Source organism: Carassius gibelio, chromosome A10 (assembly GCF_023724105.1).
Source record: "Carassius gibelio isolate Cgi1373 ecotype wild population from Czech Republic chromosome A10, carGib1.2-hapl.c, whole genome shotgun sequence".
In the NCBI taxonomy this organism is placed as follows: Eukaryota; Metazoa; Chordata; class Actinopteri; order Cypriniformes; family Cyprinidae; genus Carassius; species Carassius gibelio.
The window spans coordinates 19,942,972-19,962,669 of record NC_068380.1 but is presented as its reverse complement, the minus strand read 5'-3'; the positions used below and the strand labels follow the sequence as shown (position 1 = coordinate 19,962,669).

Sequence of the window (19,698 nt, the reverse complement as noted above, 5' to 3'; positions counted from 1 at the left end):
AAAACCGCTAAGCAAATATATACAGTTTGAGTACACATTTTGGATGGTTTTGTCCTCACGATAATGTCACAGCTTCCAAACGCTCTCAACTTAAAAGCCTACTCGCGCTCGTGATTCTTTAGCTCCGCCCACATGTCACGCCTCCAGCCGGTCGTGTTTTTCCGGGAAAAATCGGTACAGACTATCTTTCTCTTATGAATATAATAAAACTAAAGACTTTTTGGAGTTATGAAGGATGCAGTACTACTCTATAGGTACTCAAGATAAACAGGATATTGAGTGAAAACGAGCATTTCACCCCCCCTTTAAAATCTAACCAAGCAACTTAAGACTGATTTTGTGCTCCAGGGTCACATTTATGCTCTTTACAGGAAGTCCTGCTGTTACAGCTCAGCTTCCAACTTTAAATCATGCTTCTTTATAACCATTTATTTAACAGCCTCACTTTAAAAAGCTCACGCTGTTGCATATGAAATCTCTGCCTTAATCATAACCTGTAGGTCGAAGATGTCGACTTCAAAATAGCTTTATGTATTTGTAGCTACAGTATAGACTTACTAAAGAAATAGTTAAAATAGTAAAGGGAACATACTGGCTTGCGACATTGAAGTCCTCTAGTCATTAATTATGTAATTTGTCAAATAAGCTTTTGTGAAGCCTTTACTGCATTGCTAAGTTTGGTTTGTCATAAATTATATATCAGGTTAGCAGAATATGAGGCCATCTGGAGTTCTGTCTTCATTTTCAAGAATTATATCGACCACAGAAACAATACAAACACAATTAAAAATGTAGTTTCTGAAAGCATTCAATTTAAGCATCATTTATAAATATACTTTCCATGTATATGAAACATTGATTTGAGGTGGAATTATTTTATTATGTAAGAAAAAGTCAAGAAGAATTTCATATTGTGTTGTCACTATTCTTATTCATTTGCATATGTAAATAAGCAAGTCTTTTCCAATTCTTAATTATTTGATTTATTTTTTAAATGTGTATTTAGTTTAAAAGTGTGTATAATTCACCTCACAACAGTGTAAAGTGTACAAACATCATAATATCCAGTTATTAAATGACTTACATAATGTACACTATGATACAAAATCTGTACAGTAAAATAATACATATAACTGAAATATTACAATAACATTCAGGCTTTTTACAATGACATGTGGTTCAGATCCGTCATGTGCAGCACTTCATAACAACGATGATGACATCACAAACATGAATATTGGGACATAAATATTTAACAACAAACTTTCATACAGCTGGCTGAACATACAAATCAACCCAAAAATATGTTGCATAAAAATTAAGCGTATTTGTAGATTTGTTATTGAATTCTTACAAAAAAATAAATAAAATAAAAATCTATAATAATTTTAATGGGTTTTCCTAATACCAGTATTGTTCTTTTATTGCTTTTTATTATTGTTTATTATTATTACTATTTTACTATTTATTTTCACAATCAGCTTGAATAAAAGACAGCAAAATACTCCCCAATATTTCCCTATTTAAATGATATTTAAATAATATTACAATAATGCATTACATAATTTTGTCATGATGCAATAGGGAGACAGTAACACAAATCCTAATGGTCCTAAAAATAAACACAATTTTCCTTTAGCCATGAACAATTTCTAATTGTTATCTTTTAATTTTGGATTGAAATATGATCCGGCCATGTTCCACACAGCGAGCATCTTTTAGCATCAAATAATCTCTGGGTTAGCTATAGTTTCAAGGTTAGTGGCGTCAAATCAAAACACTTAACAGCAGTTGAACTAGATATCGCAGATAAACACACCAATAAACAAAACAAACAGCGATTAATCACATGACATGTCAATCAGTCAAGCTACAATATATTAACATATTCAGTATAGCATGTGTACTTTAGACCTGCAGTTCAATACTGTTCAGTTCACTGGATATTTGTCACTGTGATTTTAAGACTCCCTTCTGAACGCTGGACTTAAATGAGCAGTTCATTAGCACTGATTTATTATTCATTGATATTCCCAGTGCTCAGATGTGATGGAGGTGTTCACCAGCAGGTGGCGCTGTCAGGCCCAGCACCAGCACCAGGTGTTGGGGTGTTTCAGCACGGGACAGGGGCTCGATGTCACCTGGGTGGGACGTAGCCGAAGGGTGTATGTAAACAGAGGGAATAGTTGGGCATTGAGTTGTTACTGCTGGGCAGTGGGTTGATGTGATAGTGTTCAACCAGGACAGATAAAGACGGGAAAGTCAGATCTGCCTCCAGATACAGCCGCTGCTCCTGTACATGTAGAAACCAGAGGGCAAAAGAGAATGAGTTCGATCTGCACTGAGAAACTGTGCAGGACAAGTATTTACAAAACTACCAGTCAAATCCCTGAGTGATAACACATCTCGCCTTTGTAGAAGCCTCTAATGATGTTAATATTACATCTACTGTAGATTAATGTCCATGTGAAACACTGACCTCCTCAAAGATTCGATAATTTCTGGCTTTATTTAAATCCATGTCCCAGACAACCAGCACCTGTGTAAAAAAAAAAAAAAAAAAAAATGTAAACACAAATACATTTAAAAATATATATCTTACATAATTATATATATTTTTCAATTATTTTTTATAGTAAATATATATATATATATATATATATATATATGTATATATATATATATATATATATATATATATATATATATATATATATATATATATATATATATATATATATATATAAATTAAATAAATAAATATAATATAATATAATATAATATAATATAATAACCCTGAATATGTATATTAAGTAGTCCGTACCTGTGACGTTTTTCCTGTTCCTGATTTGCGGATGCAGTACAGACCGTTCGGTGGACAGGTGTATGTGTCCTTAAATAATCTGTAATCAGTGAGTGAAGACACTTTTAGCAATGCGATCTTACACAGAGACACTGAACTAGATCAGTCACAAGTTAAATCTGCCCCATCAAGCAAAAACAGTCCTTTCCACTAGAGGGCAGCAACACAAAGAAAAATACAACCATCATGCTCATATACTGCATATGACTTCAAATATTGGTTCGGACAAAGAAACCAAAAAGGGTTATAATCACTGTTCTAAAGGATTCGGGTTCTTTATTGTGTGTATCCCAATACAAACAATGCATTACACGAGTAACCGAACTTCACAAAATTAATAATAAACACAAATACTTTTACCTTTCGACATTAAAGGTTTCCATTGTGTCCACGAAAACAGAGGGAGGCAAATTCACCTGATCAGAAACAAAAGTGACAAAATGGATTATTATTATCACGCCAAAACCAGGTCAAAGGTTAGATGACCCTGTTTAAAAAAATAACTTATCTCGGTAAATGTTGCAACAGCAAAACAAAATAGTTAAGACTGAGAAATCATGTCAAATCCTCCACAATCTATTTCGATTCAGCAAGACATTGAGGAAGTGACTCATGGTTTCTGCTTCAATAGTCAGAGGAAAGTTTAGAAAGATTTTTAACATCGCTCCTTAAAACACTCAAACTAAACGAGCCTAAGCTATAAGAACTGAGATGTACATCCTTCAGCTGCACTTCTTTCTTTCTTTCTTTTAAAAATTAAAAATATGTTTTTTTTTAAAAAATGAACTAGAATCTGTTTCCACAATATCAGCGTGTTAAATGGACGTTTACCCGAAAGTAACTCGAGTTGAGCTCAAGCCATATCAGTAATATTATAGATGATGTGAACTCACATTTTCATAGTCCTCATCTTCTGAGTCTTCTTCAGTTTTGCCGGGCACTCGTTTTTTTAAAGGGTTTTCTTCAACAGAAGAACGAAAACTCTGTCCATCCGGGGATGCTCTTCTGAGGAAAAGGCACAGACAGTTTGTATAAATAACCTTCCACATCCAAACGAGAGAAGCGTTCAAATTCAGTCTCTTTAATTCCTAACCATAATAATTATTTATCACAATATATATATATATATATATATATATATATATATATATATATATATATATATATATATATATATACATAGGTATAAAATATCAAGTCTGAATTTCCAAAAAGCGTAATATTTATGCATTAAATTCATTGTAAAAATCTTTTTGCCTTGAAAAGTATTTAACAGAATATCATATAAAATATTAATTCAAGCTGATTAATCCACTGTTTTAATAATGATTAAGATGTGTACGCTCACATGTATTCAAACTAATTCTTGTTTGGTTACACCACATGACATTTTCAGAGTCATTACATTTCTTGAAAACTGAAACCATAATATGAAACCAACATGATTTTTTCAATGTTTTATGCAAACACTGTATATGATAAGACTCTTCATGAAAGTATTTAACCCTTTCAACACCAGCCCTAAATACATTTCATAGGCATGAAAGTGTCTGCGGTGCAACTCAACAAAACCCCAAAGCAGACACAGATCTCAGTGAGGAATGAAAGACTCTTACTGGAGCGAGGGTCTGCTGGGTTTGGGTTTGGTTGGTATCGGGGGCTTGTGTATCTGGCCGTGCGGCCTGTTGCTGACGGAGCTGGACGGGTGAGGCGAGACGGGCCGCGGGCCAGGGGTGGGCTTCTCCCCCAGGTGCTGTTTCGACGAGTTCAGAATCACTTTCTGAAGGTTCTCAACGATGGGTAAAGTAGACGCCGTATTCCCGATCAGAGAGGCATTCGTCTTCCGTTCATAAGCAGGCATTGTGGAGAACGGGCCTGACATGGGCTTCATGCTGTTTGGAGGGGGTAAAGGAGGCATGGGGCCAGCGGGGGGTCTGTTTGACAGGTGTACGTCGGGTTTCTCTAGGTGCGGGGCGTACGGCAGCGGCGGAGGAGGGCCTTTGGCTGTACAGGACGGCTTTTTGAACGGAGGGGGGAGCGGAGGCAGCGGTCCTTTTGTGAGACGGTTTTCTCTCGGCTGAACAGGAACAGGGGGCGGAGGATACGGTGGAGGAGGAACCGTGGGTTGACCTGGAAAAACACACCAAAAAGTTTTTCCACCGTGTGGTTATAGTGCTAAATATTCTCAGTGAAGGTCTCGAAATGTGACAATCGCTAATTTCCATCCATTCACGCTTAGAAAACTATCAGTGGCTTCAAAACGATCACCCTGGAGGTGTTACCTTTCAGGGGTTAATAAGGTACAAATATGTGTCAACTTTTGTACCTGTTAGCTTTGTGACAGCTTCGTATGTGTTTTTTTGAAGGGTGAAGAAATGAAAGAAAATCATGCATCTACCTGCTGGCACTGGCGATCCATCGTCTCCATCGCTGTCTTCATCATGCATCATATAATCTACATGAAAACACATAAGTTAAGTCATGCACAATGCACAGAAAACAAGTCAAGCACAATTTTTTATTGTATTTTTTTTTGCAACGTTTTTATTCACAGAGTAAATGTATTCAGTAAAATAACAACAAGTAGTGCTGTCAAAATATTAATTGCTATTAATCGCATCCAAAATCAAAGTTTTTGTTTACATAACGTGTGTGTGTGCTGTGTTTATTTATTATATATATATATATATATATATATATATATATATATATATATATATATATATAAATACACACACATGCATGTCGGCCTATATAAAAATGTTTTTTTTTTTATATTAAAAATATTTATTTATAATATAAATTATATGAATATAATTAAAAACATATAAACATGTCAATATTTCCTATATATATATATATATATATATATATATATATATATATATATATATATATATATATATATATATATATATATATATATATATATATATATATATATATATATATGTATGTTTGTGTATTTATATATGCTTAATAAATATACACAGAACACACACATATATATTGCAAACAAAAACTTTTACATTGGATGAGATTAATCGCAATTAATAATTTGACAGAACTAAATACAAGCCCTTTTTTTTAAAGAAGGATATTATAATTTTATAATAATTATAATTTTGGTAACACTGCAATAACAAACTAGCTAATATTTCATTAAGATATGCATTAGCTAACATGAACTAACAATAACAATTTTTTTTTGTTTATTAAAGTTAATTAAATTAGGCTACAGTTTTATCAACAACTTTTTACAGCAGTTATTAATCTAACTGATAATACTTTACAATAAGGTTCCATTTGTTAGTAACTTTATTTAAAAATTAGCAATATTTCATTTAAACACTTACTTATACTTTATAAAAATCAAAAGTTGTATCTGTTAATTTTATTCAATGAACTGTATATACTTTTCTATAAACATTTTATAGACACATATGTTTGAAGATCCTTCATGTCTGTTCAGTGTTCACCTGCTTCAGGATCTTCTTCTGAAGGACTGATCTCCAGCGGCTCCTCTAACTGACCGTATAAACTCTCCGAATCTAAATCATCACTGTTTAAACAAGAAAATTGAGAGAAAGGTGACTCAGAAGACAGTTCAAAATCTCAATGGAGAACTGCATTAGCAAGCAGTGATTTATAAGAAAGAGGAAGAGGATACAGCTGTACAAAATCCCAAGAAATCAAAGATAAGACTTGAAGGTAAAAACCATATCGTGTAAGAATTATTTATTTCCAGTTCATGCATCATTAGTGGTTTTAAAAGCTTAGTTGAAAATACAAGCACATGTGTTATACAAGTACAACATGTATTTATCAGTGACTGAGCATTTCAATGAGGTTGATTTGACAGAAGGGTTTACCTTGGAAGAGGCAGATCCCTTTTATCATTATAATAGTTGATCTCTTTTCTTAAGATCCGCATCCATTTCTATAAGAGATTAAATAAATACACACTGAATTTTATTTCTGCATTTTTATTTTCATTAACCCGTTTAGTTGTGCGGTGCTATTTGACGTGATCTCACCTTTCTCTCATCCTCACTCGCCGCTGAGAAATACCACGTACGGTGTCTCTTGCTGAAGTGGACGATCTTAAAAGGAAAAACGTTGCTGGATGTTGTTTCCTCTGCTGCACGTAAGACTCTGCCAAGCAAGACCAAAAAATAAAATGAAAATTAATATATATTAATTTAAATGCACACTGCTATGCAAAAGTTGGGGGTCTAGATATACATATACATATATAAATATTTATTTCAAATGTATTCAAAATAAAGAAATAGTGTGCATTTATTTATATATATATATATATATATATATATATATATATATATATATATAAATAAATAATGGCACATTATTTCTTTATTTTGAATAAATTCATACTTCTGTTAAGCAAAAGGTACATTAAATTGATCAAAAGTGACATTAAAGAAAAATGTAACAGTTTCCACAAAAATCTGAAGCAGCACAACTGTTCTTAGCATTGATAATAATAATAATTGTAAAAAATTAATGTTTCTTGAACAGCAAATCAGTATATATGAATGATTTCTGTAGCTCATGTGACACTGAAGGCTGATGCTGAAAATACAGCTTTGATCTCAGGAATAAATTCGATTTTAAAGTATATTACAATAGACAATGGTTATTTTATATTGTAATAACATTTAAGAATATTGTTGTCCTTAATGTATTTTGGTCAAATAAATGCAGCCTAACAAAAAACTCAAGAATGCTTTCCATCACTACTGTTTTTTTTACTGTTGTTATTAATAATATATACCTAGGGTTAATGATGTGAACAAATCCTCCTGTAAAAGTATTTTAAAATGTACTTTAAACAACAGTTTTCCTGAGACACACGGTATGTCTAGCTCATCTGAGAACTCCCTGTGCTCTGCCGTATTAATTCAGAGGGCTATTTTTACCCAACCACAGCAGGAAAAACTCATGCACAATAATTACACGCTCACCATATGGTGCAGTGAACCTGCTGAGGGAGACCCACTGCAGGAATCGAAACACTTTCCACCGCTTTAACTTCATGGAAAGTGTAACATTTGACAGAACATACGACCGTCACGCAATCGTTGCTCTTTTATGCACAGGAAACACATATGCAGGACAGTCTGGTGCAGAATCGAAACTCTTAAAGCGCTTAAAAACAGGCCACACGAAGAACACACAGCTGTGGACGGGATGTGGTCTGTGAATATATATGTGATGGCCACTGGTAACTTAACATACGTATTACAAAACTGAGCATGGAGAGGTGGGCCACAGAAACTTTCTCTGCCTGTGTGATAACAGATGCATCAGAACCTCATACGAACAGATGCAGTGTTATAAAAGTAACCAGTGGAAATAAGCAGCTAACAACCAACCTGTTGTAGCCATTGAGTGAAAACGCTCCTTGAGGTGCGGCAGAAGTACTGCTCTTGAAATAGTAGACGCAGCCTTTGTGGATTATGATGAAGCGAAGAGGCCCTGTGAAAGCGGCAGAAACTCAGTATATGTCTTTCCAAGCCAGATTAAACAGCACAATAGTTTCAGCACACAAGCGAGTGTTTATAATCGCTCGGTGTCCATTTCTTAAGAGGAATATTCTGTAGCACCTCACTGCAAGGTTCAATTTGTTAATATTTGTTAATGCGTTAAGCATTACGAACAATGAAGCGCGTTTTTCGATCTAAACTTAATATTAATGTATACAACCTGAACTGTTTGAAATGTTTAAGTACGTTAAAAAACAAACGCAAATGAACTTTACAACACTTTGGTTCAGTTTGTATTTTTTCATTAGTTAACTACATTAGATAAAACAGAACTGATTATAGCTGATGTTAATTTCAACATTTAATAACACTGTATTAAAATCAAGAGCTGTATGTTTAAATGATTTAATAAACCTGAGCCGAAATGAACTAACAGTTGTATTTTTATGAACTAACCTTAATAGAGATTAATAAAGACATGTATTGCTAGTTGTCAGTTCATGTATAAACCAACGGCAGCTAATGGAACATTATCATAAAGTGTTAACAAAGTGTTTTTTCCATTGCTAATTATGACACCTAATGCATATCTAATGATAACAAACTGAACCTTACAGTAAACGGCAGAGAATATTCCAGACTAGTCAACATGAAACAGCATCTGACTTCCGGAGTAACCTTAACCAGCAGTAAATTACTGAAATAACTGGTAATACTTTGGAAATATTGCATTACATACAAGATTAGCCTAACAGCTATTTATCTACTGGTTATAGGAGTATTCCTTTAAAGGGGAAGCTCACACCAAAATGAAAATGTAGTCATTATTTATTCAGCATCATATCATTACAAACCAGCATGAATTTGTGTTTTGCACTGAACACAAGCAAGAACATCTCTGTTTGCACTCAGAATGAAAGCCAGTTGGGTTCAAACAACACTGGACCCTATTTACTTTCATTGTATGGACCAAATAATTTTTCAGAAATATCTTCTTGCATATTCAACAGAAGAAAGTCATACTGGTTTGGAACAACAGTGAGGGTGAGCAAATGACAGAATTTTCCTTTCCCCCCATTTTTCCCCATTCTGTTTATTTATTTCTGACATGTTGGTGTTATATCTTTCACTTGGATGTCATAAGTTGCACTGAGTAAATACAGCTGCTTCATTTCAGACTGCAAAGCAACAAAATATGATTATTTTAAAGCAGTGACTCTTTTCTGTATGCCCACTGAACACATTTAGTGTTTTGTCTGTTGACTGACGAGCCGTGCAAAACTCACATTTCATCAGACTGAACTGGCTGCCCCCTTTCTTGTGCAGATATCCAGATGTGGAGACCCCTCCTGGCATGGTGAGCAGATTCTGAGCTCCGATAGCCCTCATGGGAATGGGCCAGGAGACCGGCGTAGCAGCCATATTTCTGTAAATAACAAGATAGGTTGGTTTTTGATTGCTAATATATGTGTTAGCCTCATACTCGACGGGGGAAGTGCTGAGGCGTCTTACTTCATGATCACCATTTATACGACCACCCAGAACATCCCAACAAACATCCACAATAACAAACTACCAGAAAAACTCCAGCCATATCACAGATGAGCTAATATTCAGATTACGATTTGTTTAAAACTATTCAACAATCTTAAAAATGAAGGTTTTAAAAAAGTTTTTTTCACAGCAATGCCACAGAACGCACACGTCTTCCACTTCACTGTGGTAAACCTACAATTATGTAAAGAAAAGAAGGTTAGGAACGGCAGCAGATAAGCGTAGGAGTTCAGACGACATATTTTTCTTAATAAACATCAAAGTTTCTCATTATCAGAGATCTAGAGATCAGTCTGAGATGCTGTTCATGGGCGAGCATGGGTAAACCTCAGACCAACAGAATCGTTTGTGCAGAGGAGCTCTTCTGATGTGCTGATGTAATAAATCTGAACAATGTTCCTCTGCACGTAACAGACCAGAATTCTGTAGTGTGGGAGTTATGTATTTGTGTATAGGCCAAAACTAACATTTGCATCTCCATCATCCTGAAGATTTTTTAGTTAAATGCTTGAAATTAGGTCAATTGTTGAAATAAGTTTTTAGTCATCACGAAAAAGTTGGTCACTATCAAGTTGCTAAATGGCGCTGCAGAGCTTGTCGGGACATTTAATCCATCATGATAAACTCATGTACTGACTCGTCACTTTCACATCCTCATTGTGTTTAAAACCAGGCTCTTACAAACTATTCTAACACGAACTTTAGGGGGAAATATTTTTTTAAATAGAAGGACTGAAAGAGTTTTGAGAGTGAAGTTTAGTGATGGTGAAGTCATGCAAACCCTTCATTTATTGATCGTCTACTTTCAGACTTCTACTTTTGGCGATTTAATTTAGGCCACTAAGGGCCTCAGCAAACCTCCAAGATGACTCAAAATAATTTAAATATAAGATAAAACAAGCTTTCAAATAAACTTAAACTCAAGATATTTATTATTTTAATTCACTTTCTTTTTTGACAATTTCTTTGGATTTCGTTGGAAAACCTGGATGCATGAACCCTTATTTTAAAAGCATTTAAAATAATTTTATTTTATAAAATCGTATAAATCCATGTGAATCGTTATAATTCTAAATTTTTCTTACAATGCCAAGGTCTAAAATATTTTATTGGATAAAACTGTGAGTAAAATATATACATTTTAAAACTTAGCCAAAAAAATCTGCCCAACTGGAAAAGTCAAGAGGCCTTTGAATATTTTTGTGGACGTCGTTGGGCCTTGGAGGCAAAAAGGTTGAGAACCACTGCGCAAAACTAAACGACAAAAAAACCCTTCAACATCTGAGCAGACAATACTGGAACCAGACATAACAAATCACAGACCAAACAAAAACTCAGTCAAAACACATAAACGATGAAAAAAACACAACAGCCATCCAAAAGCATCAAATACAATCACAGGAACCACAACAAAATTCATGCTTAAGATCCACAATTTCATAGAATATGCAGTATTTTGTGATCATAAACACCACATAATTGTACTTCACATAAACAACCGACTCCAAACAAACTTCGTCCCAATGCGTCCCACACACTTACCTTCTGCTGACGCATCTTCTGATGCTCTGCACGGCTTTACTCTCTCTCAACATACTGCCAGAAGAGACCAGAGAGCATCAAGAGTTTGTCTCACCACAGAACTCACAGCTATCTCTAAACCTTGAATCTGACCAGCACAAAGACAGAACCGGAAACCCTACATTTCCTCTGGAAAGTTTGAGCCCCTCGAGGGGCTTATCTGTCAGCAGACACAGACGGGAACGGAGGACGGTCCATCTATCACTGGGTGGAGCGGGGAGATTAGAATCCCACGGGACAATCGTGACCTGAATGAGAAGTGTAATGGTGGCATAGTGCATCTCATCATGACATCATAATATCCAACCAAAGAATTACGGTCCAGGAACGTGCTTGTGATTAAGAGACGCTATTCTTAGGAGTTAAGTAGAAGTTTAGTGTGGCACTGTCAGCAAACGCTCTTGACCTTTACAGACTACACTTCACGGAAATCAAATGACCAGCGACATCTTTCTGAACAGAAGTTCTTCTTTCTCTTGAGGATCTGGTGTTGATGTAATGAGGCTAAACTGAGTCTGCAGGGGATCTCTACTAGCAGACTGTCTGTTCATCTCTGTTGCTCAATGTTTCCGACCATGATTGACATCAGGTGTCATTTATCACAAGTTAGAGGCAAGTGTGTTTTGTTGACACTTGTGCAACTGAATATAATTATGTGTCTTTTCTTTTCTATTTTAAAGTAGTGTGTCTAAGCCAGCATCACTATTACTATTTAAACAGTCTTGTATCAAAGTATTAAAAAAGTCATCCTATGCCATTTGCCATGAAAATAATAATAATAATAATAATTTAAAAAAGTTTAAAAGTAGTGCTTCTAAAATTCTGGCATGCACACCATATCTTCCTTACACATATGAATCATTATTTTCACATTTATTTATTTATTTGGTTTTAAAATAAAAATATCATGAATTAACTATAAGAATAAATAATTACTATTGACCATAATACATAGCAATTTCCTATGTATCTTTATATAGCTTTATATATAGTCAAACAATAGTTTTTTCAAATATTTATACGATTTTAGTGCTTAAAACAAAAGAAAGAGAGATACATTTTTTATTCCAGATTACTTTAAATGTAATGCCTCTAAAATTGTCATGTAGTGTGTGCAACATACATACATACATATTTTTCATATTTTTCATACATACACTTTTAATAATTATTTTCAAAAGTTTATTTCCTTTTTTTTTCAATTATCATAGACTATTAGGCAAACAAAGATTTTTAAATACGTATATTTTAAGTATTTTTTCTTGCTTTTTTAGTCCTCAACATTTTGAAAGATTTTACATGCTTTACATTTACTATTTAGTTTGTTGTGTATTTTTTAGACATGCACACACACACACACACGCACGCAAACATGCAAACACACGTTTACTTAGCTATCTATAGTGGGACATTGCATAGACTTCTATTGTTTTTATATACAAATTTAAAAAAAGATAAAATACTTTTTAACGTATACCCACTCCTACCCCTAAACCTACCCCTCACAAAAAACTTTCAGCATTTTTTTAATTAAAAAAAAAAATAGTTTACTTGTATACCAGTTTTACAACTGAGGACGTCCCCAAATGAAGGTTTTTTTGTGATTGTTGTCAGGTTTTGCTCACTTTTGGGTACAAATTTGTCGCCAAAATATAGTACACACACACACACATATAAACTGTTAAATAAACAGTTATCGTGTCCTTGTTACATGTTGGATATGCAACTAACCCTAATTCAAACCCTAACCCTATTGTAAGATGACACCTTAAAATAAAGTGTAACCAAAAAACTAGTCAAGTATTCAACAGTTACTCAGAATGACCCAGCAGTGCAGTGCTATTGCAAACAAACACATGGGTGACACTAAGCTATGAAGTATTAATCTTAAAAAAAAAAAACACACACACACAGGCCGTAATCGGACACAGGATGGTCATGGTCATAGAAAAAAAAACAACACGAAAGAAAAAACAGGGTGGGGTGGGGAAGATTACAGCCTTGTTCAAACAACTTCCTGATCCTGTTGTTAGAAACATAACTCCAAGTGTTGACAAGCATGAATTAGCCAAACATTTATTTTTGAAAGAGGATGAAGAATGAAGAGTGGACGTAACGCACCAGAATGGAGCCACATGGTTGTGGTATGATCCACAATGCTTTTGTAATAATTTATAATCTTTTCCTTTTTGCGTGTGTGTGTGTGTGTGTGTGTGTGTGTAGAATAACATACGAATACGATCATAGATTTGGGAAATGAAGGAGTAAATTATGGAAGAAGTTCTTGGAGGAATTCACTAATGCACACACGACCACAATGTTCACTCTAATGTTCCCCCTTCTCGAAAGTACAAGATTTCAAGTCAGCCCGTCCACAACAAGAAGTAGAAGAAGAAGGAGAAGAAGAAGAAGAAGAAGGAAACTGAAACATATTTGGCTTTCTTCCCCACCCACATTGTTATGATGACATCAGTGGAAATGTTTTTTTTCAGAGGCAGTGCAAGTTAGTGCACTTTGATTAAAAATAATGAGTAAAAGTGTATTCTTTGAAGGGCACTGTCCACAATAAGACTAGGAATTTGTGAAGTGAAAAGTATCAATTTCCACTATGAAAGCAATCGAAGCTCAGTGGCGTGTCGGTGTTTCCACACGAGACATTTAACAACGTTTCCATTCACAATGACCAGACCCTGACCTCCTCTTTAGATGTGGCTGAGTATAAGAATAAACTGTGTCCTCACTCTTAGGTGATATAACATCTGAGAGGTGTCTCGCACACTGTACCGACCCACTATGCAATGTACAGAAGCTAAGACCTTCAGAGAACTACTACACCAACAACAAATCAACAGATGAAACCATTCGATATAACTGTAAATATACTTTCCCAGCCTTATTATCCGACATCCAAAGTGACCTAAACTGGATGCTGAAAGTTACTTTAAACTGGCTGGATAAAATACCTCATCTATTTGACTAAAAGAAGCAACAAATGAAGGTCAGTTCGATTTTATAGTAAGATGTCATTTGTCCAGTTCACCAGAGTTAGCGAGGCTAGCAGCTAGCCAACATATTGACAAATATCTTCACTTAAACTGGTTTTTCACTTGCAATTTCTAACTCAAGCCAAACCCGACTATGGTTTTGTAGTCTGCTTTAGTCTTTAGTCAATGTGTAAGTCCCCTGTAGAATCTAGAACAGGGTTTTAAATGTCATTAGCACAGCTGAGTGTCACATTAAAGCACCTGTTAAAACTAGTCCACATATTGTATGGTTAACCGTAGGAAAAATCAGGTTTATTAGGTGCTTGGCATGCGATATTATCAGTAGAGAAAGTAGGCTATAGATGTCTGTACATTCCACCCGATTTCTGACATAATTGGTACTTGTCCGCTAAGTCTTTCTAATGTTTTCTGTACGGCTGTTCACAGATGGCTGGGTCAGGGTGATTTTTCCTCGCTGGTCTTTTATGGTAATATCAATAAATTTAGCAATCCTGAATGACACATCACATAAAACAAACTCTTGTCTGTCACTGACCATGTCAAAAAGACAGCCTCTTTCTGTGGAAATGTTTGGTCACATTGTAACATGGTCTATTATTAATATTGCATGAATCACGGTTTACACACTGAGAAAAATTTGGCGTAGAAACAATTTTCACTCAGAATTGCAGTTTCATAATTAATAGACACATGACGCATTTAATAAGTTTAATTTTGAAGCAGAAAGACTGAAATATTATTGTAAAAAATACTCTTATAATGGTATTTGCAACTTCAATTATTATTATTATTAATAATAAGCTACAGTGCACAGTAGCTTTAAACCTAGATTAAATACCTAATAAATACCTTACATTTTTAAACCTTTTATGCTAGTACATTTATAAGATGAATATACTTAAACTCTATGATTTAAATAGCCTTTACGCTAATATAAAAGGACATATTTTATTAACACTTTATATTAGCGAAGACATTCACTATTAATTAAGAGTTTTCCTTCAATAAACTCCTAATTTGCTTCTTATTGATAGTACGTATGGTAATTGTTGTAGTAAATCAGGTTCGGTATGGGGTAGAGTTATGGAATCAAGAATATGCAGTTATTATTTCGGAGTGTCTCTTTACACTAGGTGCAAATAGTCAACACTATAAAAGTCAACCGGGATCATCAGCTCAAATGGTGTAGATGGTAAAATGTGTACTGTAGTCTTTTTGACGTGATAGACCCGAGTTCGAATCCGCCTTTTGCCGAACTTTTCCCCCTCCCTTTTCAAATCTCATATCACAATAAATCTCAAATGAAGGATTTATACATTTAATATGAAGTATAAATATCAGAAAAAATCATGCTGTTTTAACAGTGTCAATTGAATCAATCGCTATGTGCACTTAGTGTACCTAGCCTCTATCGTTAATAAAATATCCCATTTTCACATTTGCTCTGCACATATCCCCTTCTTTCATTTCCTGCCATTTAATATGTGCACATCACTTCCAGAAACAGAAGAACTGCTTTAAAATAAAGCAGGAGATGATAGACACCTGTAACACAGCCCGACAGGACATCTGCCTACTAAGGTTAGATATAACAACACCAAAGTTTCTCAGTCAGTTGCATGCGCCCCCATATTCTAATCTGTTCAAATGCATGAGCATCCAGACTGAAAAGGTCATGTAAACACATTTAACATGAGGTAGGAGTTAAAGGTGTAGTGTAAAGTACATCTTGCGGCCTTGAATGTGCCAGGGATTTTCCCTGCAACTCGGTGCAATAATGAGTATAAATGAAAAACAAGTACATCTTCTTGACATTAAATCTAAAGCTTATCTAGAGTCAAACTACTACAGATTATATGTTGGCAGCACGCATTAGCAGTGCTGTATTTTGTGGGCACCATGTGGGTGCGCTTCAATCAATCACCACAAACTAGCCACATTTTTACTGTACTTCTTAAAATCGACGAGAAATCACAAGGTATCCCATTTACTATTTAGTCTAGCACAGTACTAGTCCACAATATTGTAGCAACCCTCAAACTTGAGGGAATTACATTGAAGTTTAAACAGAAAATAATGGCAAAATACTCTTTTGAACATTGAATCAGTGTCAGATTATGGATTTGTAGGAGGACTACAAAAGCACCAAGGTGAAGAAACCCGCATACTTACTTTTTACAGAACTCCTGGATGCACATCTTCGCATGCGCCTGTTGCAGATGAGCAAAGGAGCGCTTTTGTTTCACTGAAAGAGCCATTGGTTCTGGCTGGTGTCTGTCACCATGTTCTCTGGTTGATGCGCGGCGTACAGTCGGAAGTTCGAGTTAGTTGAGGGTTCAGGCACGACTGATGATCTCAGACTCATGCACAGTGCAAGTCATTTCCTCTCAGGGCCCACACTGGCATTCTCTTTTTCTGTGTCACGAAGTCACTTCCTTTTGGTGGCTGTATGGACAAACTGATTGGCCGAAGTTCTCCGAATTTGAATTCACTGACAGGGACTTTCCACCTCCTTTAACATGAAATGACGTAGTCGAGGCGGCTAGTCTGGCAAGCTTGCAACAGCTATGTTGACTCCTTGAAATATCTTGTAGCTTGTAGGCTTCTAAGTTCATTCATGAAACCGAAGACTACCAAAACAGATGTATTCTGTGTGAAGCTTCGTAGTTTCGTGATTGAGAGTGACAGTCAGTATCACTATTGGTATCGCTCATATTAAGGTTAAGGATTTGAACAAACCCTATTCTTAAGTACTAAACTTTTATGTGTAACTCCTTGCTACACAAATTGTGCATCAAATGTGTCCTAAAGAATCAGATTCATAATTGCCACAGATATGAGCAACAAAATCCCAAAAACCCAGAGTCAAATCTTGGTCAGGAAAGGTTTTGACCAATCAGCAAGCACCTAACAACTACCAAAAATTGAGTTGCACTTCTGTATCTTATTCAAATTATGTAGAATGATTAAATAAACAAATATTTTGCATTTTGAATGCCAACAGTCATATATGGTCAAGTTCCTGAACCAAATTCAGGTGCTCCCAAAGGTAAACAAAGCGTTTCCTTACTTCCTTTTTATAAACACTGCTGCCTGTGTAATACAGACCAGACTATAGTAAGTCATTACACATGACACAGGGCTGACCAAATTTGTAATACAATCTTAAGCAAACTTTTTTGCATCAGACTTTACAGAGAATTACAACTCTAATTCAGTGACCTCGGTTATTCGTCAAGTCTAGTCAAATATAGGCTAACCCTTTTCACGAGAGACATTGTTTCAAAGCTGCTTTGCAGGAAATCACGATGTTAATGTTTGTAATATCTTAACTTCTTCAGGACTGATTAGAACCGGGCAATAATATAGTTACATGTTGCGACGATACAAGCAATCAAGCAGTTGCTATAAAGTAGGCCCATGTATTGTGAGTATACTCAACTTTATATAAAAATCGTTACATTTTGCGACAAAATAAAATACAAAGTAGTTGAGATTGTGTTGAGAAACTTTCAAATAGAAACACAGATACTACATTTATTGTACAAGAGGACCCAACGGTGTCTAAAATATTTATTATTATTTTCTTTTTTAACTCCACTGGTGTATATCCGCTTATATGGCACCTAAAACCATAAAAATGATCTTTAACCGATCCTCTTTAAACTGTACTTCAAAACTACTGAATAATGACGGGATTATTTCAACGACAATAGTTTGCCATAGAAATTACAGCACTGGCTCTATGGCCTTATTATGACGATAAATCCAGACTTGGTTTCATTTAAGAAAGGAAAGTGTAGCTTCTACAACATCCCCTAAAAATAAAAAACGAGCAGAAATCCCCTGAAAGAGGATGCAAGCTCGAACGAGTTCCTTCTCTTTTTCATCAGTTCGGTGGGATGTGCACAAGTTGCATCGCCTCTCCTGATAACGACGATCAGTATTTTAAGCCAAAAGCAAAATCTCTAAAGCAACAATTAACAGAATAGCAGGCATCATGAAGAGGAATTTGTTTCGAATGATTAAAAGGACTCACCCATTGAGATGATCTAATGGAGCTTCGCTTGTGAGCTTAAAGTCAGTGGTTAGTAGTGAGCAGAAGTCCACTTCCTCTCTGCTGCACTTGAATGTGCTATTTATGATCCTCCCATTTACAACTCTGCCTTTGTTCTGTTGCTTTATCAAGAGCTTGGTTTCAATCAGCAATGCCACCCACTGAACATCTTAACACATTGATGAGCGTATGCATGATTCTTTGCACTGCTAAATTATTGCACAGTCTCACTTATTCAGCATATAGTTCCTTTTTTATTTCTTGCTAATTTAGTTCAAAGGAAATTGTTGTTCTAATGGAGGTCCGTATCTAGATATGGAAACTAATGTTAAAAGCATCTTTTACATGCAAAAATTTGTTATCTTGATGAAGCAATTATATTTTAATTTCCTGAATAAAATGCCAGGATAGCTGAAGAGTAAGTGTCAACATTTTCACTATTGGTTTGGGATTAAGTTATGCATAAATAAAATGCTGCGAGACACTTAAAAATAATTGACTGTCTATTCACATTAAGTGCAAATGACTTGTCTTTTCAGCAAAGGCTATTTACACAAACTCCACTCACATTAGTCTGATTGAACCAGACAAAATAACAAAAGAAACAGATCTGGTAGCATAAGTAGTGATGTGGAGAGAAAAACAGTGGCTTTAGCTTTTGATGTGACTAAGACGGCTTTAAAGAAAATATGCAAAAAGTAGAAATAAAGTGTCTAAACAAACAGGGAAATAAACAGGTTTAGAGGTGGGTTACAGGGAGAAGTATGGTCCCAAAAAGGTAGGAATTTGATAAATACAATTATATAATTATATAAAATTGTGTTCTAGACTGAGTTGCAAATAGTATATGCTTCCACTAAATATAAATAACTGCTAGCATTTAACTATTACTTACACTTATCTTACTTACTATCAAAAAGCAACAGTTGACTGACAAACAACACAAGCCCACAAACAAAGGAAGTACTACAGAGGCCGTGTGGTTGTAAACTTCCAGCAAGTGGCTAGTAAATGAGCACAGTGAAGTGAAAACTGACTTTAGTGTCTTAAATGTCTTTTTTGTTTGTTTTCCATGTACCTCACCACCATCTTCCACCCACACGGGGCTATTCAAGAACATCTGCATAA

General features: G+C 35.1%; 1 protein-coding gene across 3 annotated transcripts; it reads right to left on the bottom strand.

Moving 5' to 3' along the window:
• Positions 1-959: 959 nt before the first annotated feature.
• LOC128021488 (SH3 domain-binding protein 2) lies at positions 960-18,467 on the bottom strand. 3 transcript variants are annotated; one of them, XM_052608738.1, is made up of 13 exons: positions 16,686-18,467; positions 9,660-9,799; positions 8,263-8,365; positions 6,901-7,018; positions 6,736-6,803; positions 6,343-6,425; positions 5,262-5,318; positions 4,480-4,993; positions 3,757-3,865; positions 3,224-3,279; positions 2,825-2,903; positions 2,480-2,539; positions 960-2,293 (listed from the first exon to the last, which is right to left on the bottom strand). In XM_052608738.1, exons 1-13 carry the CDS (start codon positions 16,769-16,771, stop codon positions 2,138-2,140), a joined length of 1,629 nt encoding a protein of 542 aa, XP_052464698.1. In that variant the 5' UTR covers positions 16,772-18,467; the 3' UTR covers positions 960-2,137. The 3 variants fall into 3 exon arrangements, with proteins under 3 accessions (XP_052464698.1, XP_052464696.1, XP_052464699.1); XM_052608736.1 differs by having other exon boundaries at positions 3,757-3,868; positions 16,686-18,460; XM_052608739.1 differs by lacking the exon at positions 16,686-18,467 and adding an exon at positions 11,470-12,267 and having other exon boundaries at positions 3,757-3,868.
• Between the last annotated feature and the right edge of the window lie 1,231 nt (positions 18,468-19,698).